General features: G+C 29.7%; 1 protein-coding gene across 2 annotated transcripts in view; it reads left to right on the plus strand.

Moving 5' to 3' along the window:
* Window positions 1–3,788, plus strand: part of LOC106467496 (ubiquitin carboxyl-terminal hydrolase 47-like) — a 110,169-nt gene that overhangs the window by 21,063 nt on the left and 85,318 nt on the right. For both annotated transcript variants that reach the window (XM_013927856.2, XM_022395695.1), the window contains exon 5: window positions 1,632–1,710. In XM_013927856.2, coding sequence (XP_013783310.1) covers window positions 1,632–1,710 — 79 coding nt within the window. The remainder of the gene's footprint in view (window positions 1–1,631; window positions 1,711–3,788) is intronic.

Here is a 3,788-nt window from a genome sequence, read left to right on the forward strand (position 1 = left end):
AAATAAACCTAACTACGTACACGATACTAGAAGGTAACGGAAAGTAACTAACTTACTTACTTGTTTAACGTTAATTAGTAGTGTAGAAGTAGACGTAGTGTGTGTGTGTGTGTGTGTGTGTGTGTGTGTGTGTGTGTGTGTATATATATATATATATATATATTCAAAGCTATGACTAGATGGAATGGTGGGTGTCAAAAATCTATTTATTTATCAGTAGTTCAAAGATTTGGGAGGTTTAAATTTTGTATTCTGACCTGTCAATATCAATAGATTGAATTTCTTCTCAGTTGGCATCTCTGAAACCTTTGAAGGAAATGAAGGAAAAAAAAAAGAAATCGGAGGGGAGATGCATCAAAATTAAGAAATTAAAGGTTAACTAATGTAAAACTGTAAATTATGAGTTACGTTTTGATGTTAAGTTTATTGGCAATAAAGTTAGTAACTCTAATTAAAAAGGTTGTGATGTCTTCACTTTGATCCTTCTGTATGCATAGGATTAATTTAGATGAAGATGTTACAATGCAATACTTATTATGTGTGATGCATGATAAAAAATGTCATGCCTGCATAATATTATGAGATAATTGATTAGTGGAAATATATGATTTTCAGATTCATTACAAAATTATTTTCCAATTGGATCACATTTCACTGGATAATGTGATATCAAATTGGATTACATAATGGATTGGACATTTGTCACATATCTGGAGAAAAAATTGTTAAATTCTTTAAAAATAACCATCATCAGTCCTTTGGAAGTGTTGACTATTATTCTAGGCTCTTCATTACTACTCAGCATACCTAGAAGTGTGCAACTTTCGTTTAGATTTCTTTCTTTATTTGAAGTGTTTTAAAGACTTTCAAACCTGTAGTCAGCTTCAAAAATTTTTTGGTTACTGTTCTATTAAAGGATATTCATACTAATATCCTTGATGTAGATTTGTTCCAAGTTCAAAAATTAAAATTAATCCTGCACCTTCAACCTGTTGCATAATCAGCTGAAAAGATGAAGGTAAGAATTTTTCATGTATCAATATGCACATAAGCAAATAGACAAAAGTCAACTCACCAAAGCTGAGAAAAAACAAATTGACAACATGCATGAAGTTGGGGTTTTTGAAACCAACCAAGAAGAGGGATAGTAAAACCTCTCACCCCTAGAAATCTTGTCATATTGAGTCCTTCTCATTATTGATTTGTTAAGTTGGACCAGCAGCTAAGTTTTTTTCCAAATTTTGAAGTGTTCGAGGAACATTCAAATAAGTCATGGATATTTGAAGAATTAGTGTATAAACTAACATAACTCCATGTCGACTACTAGACTATAATAAAATATTTTTCTTATTAGATAGACTTGTGAGGTATAATATTATTTACATAGTATATGGTGCTTTATGTAACACATGATAGGGATAACCTGCATCAAAATTAAAGATAATTACTAGTTTAATTAATTAGAATGGTTGTTAAATTCAACTTTGGGAGAAATGTAATATTACTTACATAAAACTTTGGTGTTTCTTTTTAACTTTAAGATTTAAAACTAAATAAAAATGTGAAAAGTCTTGTATAAATAGGTAGTTAATTAGCATTAAACCTGAATTATTATTATTTCTATTTAACAGGTGGGAGTTTGATGGCACTGAAGAAGATGGAGTAAAAAGTATTCCATTTCAACTTCAAAAGCTTTTTCTCCAGTTACAAGTAAGTTACATGGATAAATTTATAAACACAGAAATACTAAGAGTATCAATGGATACTTGGATCCTAGCCATTTAACTGTGAAAGAAAAAAATAGTTAAGAATGATGGTTATGTGATCAAAATGTTAAATTCACTTTTTTTTTGGGGGGGGGAGGGTGTCAAGCTACTATTAAAATTAAATATTTTTTCCTCATTTTATTTGCAAGTTTTCTCAAGTTTGCAAGTTTAACTAAAATAAAGTTTAAGAGCACACAATGTACAAGTTAACAGCCCATGTTATTTAAAAAATACTGGTTTAGATACATAATTTTAAGAAATCATGAGAAGAATGACATAGAACATCAAGTACTTTTAGCAGGTTATCTTTTCTTCTTTAGGAGTAAAATACAAATACCAATAATGTTTAATGTAATTCACCATTCTAAGCTGCTATAATGTAGAATGAATCAATTAAGTGTAGCGTGATGAAATTCTGTGAAATAATACTTGTACTTTATAAGAATGACATTCAAGTTTGATGGTTATGCACTATTATCTGGCACTTAAATTACCATAGTAACAAGCTTCTGCTTAAGACTTCTTGATCAATTTATAGCACATAACTTGATAAGCTATTCACTGTATGGAGACATTGATTTCCAAGACTGTTTAAGCAGACCTAAGGTATCCTTAACAGGTATTGGGTAAAATGGAATTGTTGTGTTTTTAGTTTCTTGATTCATCTTTCTCATGAAAAAACAACTGTTGATTATGAGTTGTGCCCAGAAGCTAATGAACTTTTTGTTGGGGAAACTATCAACTGCAAACTCTTATTTATTATTTTGTTAATCCTACTGACATAGGTCAAAGGCCATGTCATCACATTTTTGGACTCGCATTCAAAACTTCATTTAAATACTATTTTATGAATTTGTGAATAAGTTTGGTAGTAAATAAAAAAAACACCTAAAAATCAATTTTTGTGTGTCACGTGGTATGTTGAATGTAGCATTGGTTCAAATTAGTTGTTTGTGATGTTCAAATACAATGTCTATAGTTTTTTATGAATTAGAAACTCAAATTATGGATACTCTAAAGCTAGAATATAAAATAAGAACCTCCGGTCTTTTTTATTTGCTGAGACATCACTACATTTACTGACTCAAACACAATGGGCCCTGCCCACCTCTTTGCATTTTTGGAAACACTTGCTCATGTACTCCTACTTCTGTCTGTGATGTGTGAATAACCAATTGAAAGCTCACAATGCGTCTCATGTGGTTCTCTGAGCCTTTGTAAAGTACTTACATGGGGGGGGGGCTTTCTTTTCATAGCAAATTTGAAGTGGTAAGGTAAGACTTTAGTGAGCTCAAAATTTCATATTTTTTAAAAATCCAAATACAGCTTAGTTACTAAGCTCAATAAATTATAGTAGAATTCTATCGTATTGATGTAGTAATTTATGATTTTCGATTATTTCAAAATGTATATATAAAACATTAAAAAAAAATTCATTTCACATCCTCGACATCTGAAATTTGATAAGGCTTAGCAAATTATGGCAAGCAACAAATGAGTAGAAAGCTCATAACTAGAAGAGATAATTGTTTACTTCTTTATTTACTGTTCTGTGTTTTAAGAAAAATAAGTTTAAGATCTTATTTGTAAATTGTAATAATGTATATACATATGTTTTATAACTGAAACATAAGTATATTTTACAAAATACTTGTCCACTAAAACACAGCCAAGACATGTCATTTTGTATAGGCTAGTTTTATATTCTTGGATACAGTAACGTGAGTGCACATGCACTGTGTCATTGCAACTTCTATAATGTTAACAGACATATCTGAAAAGTCAATATAGTAAAAATGATAAATGTATATATATATTAGGTCATCAAGAAATTAATGTTGCTTTTGTTTTAGATGAAAAAACCCGAACAACTTATATATCGAAACAAAACATTTATTAAATGAAATAGTCTTCATTATTATTGATGATGCTTTTCCATTTTTCAATCAGGTTGTTAATGCCCTAATTAAAAAAATCACTTGGCTTTGAAGCAAAAAACATCTTCCACATTTACATACGTTT

The sequence above is a fragment of the Limulus polyphemus genome, unplaced genomic scaffold (genome assembly GCF_000517525.1).
Source record: "Limulus polyphemus unplaced genomic scaffold, Limulus_polyphemus-2.1.2 Scaffold2635, whole genome shotgun sequence".
Classification (NCBI taxonomy): Eukaryota; Metazoa; Arthropoda; class Merostomata; order Xiphosura; family Limulidae; genus Limulus; species Limulus polyphemus.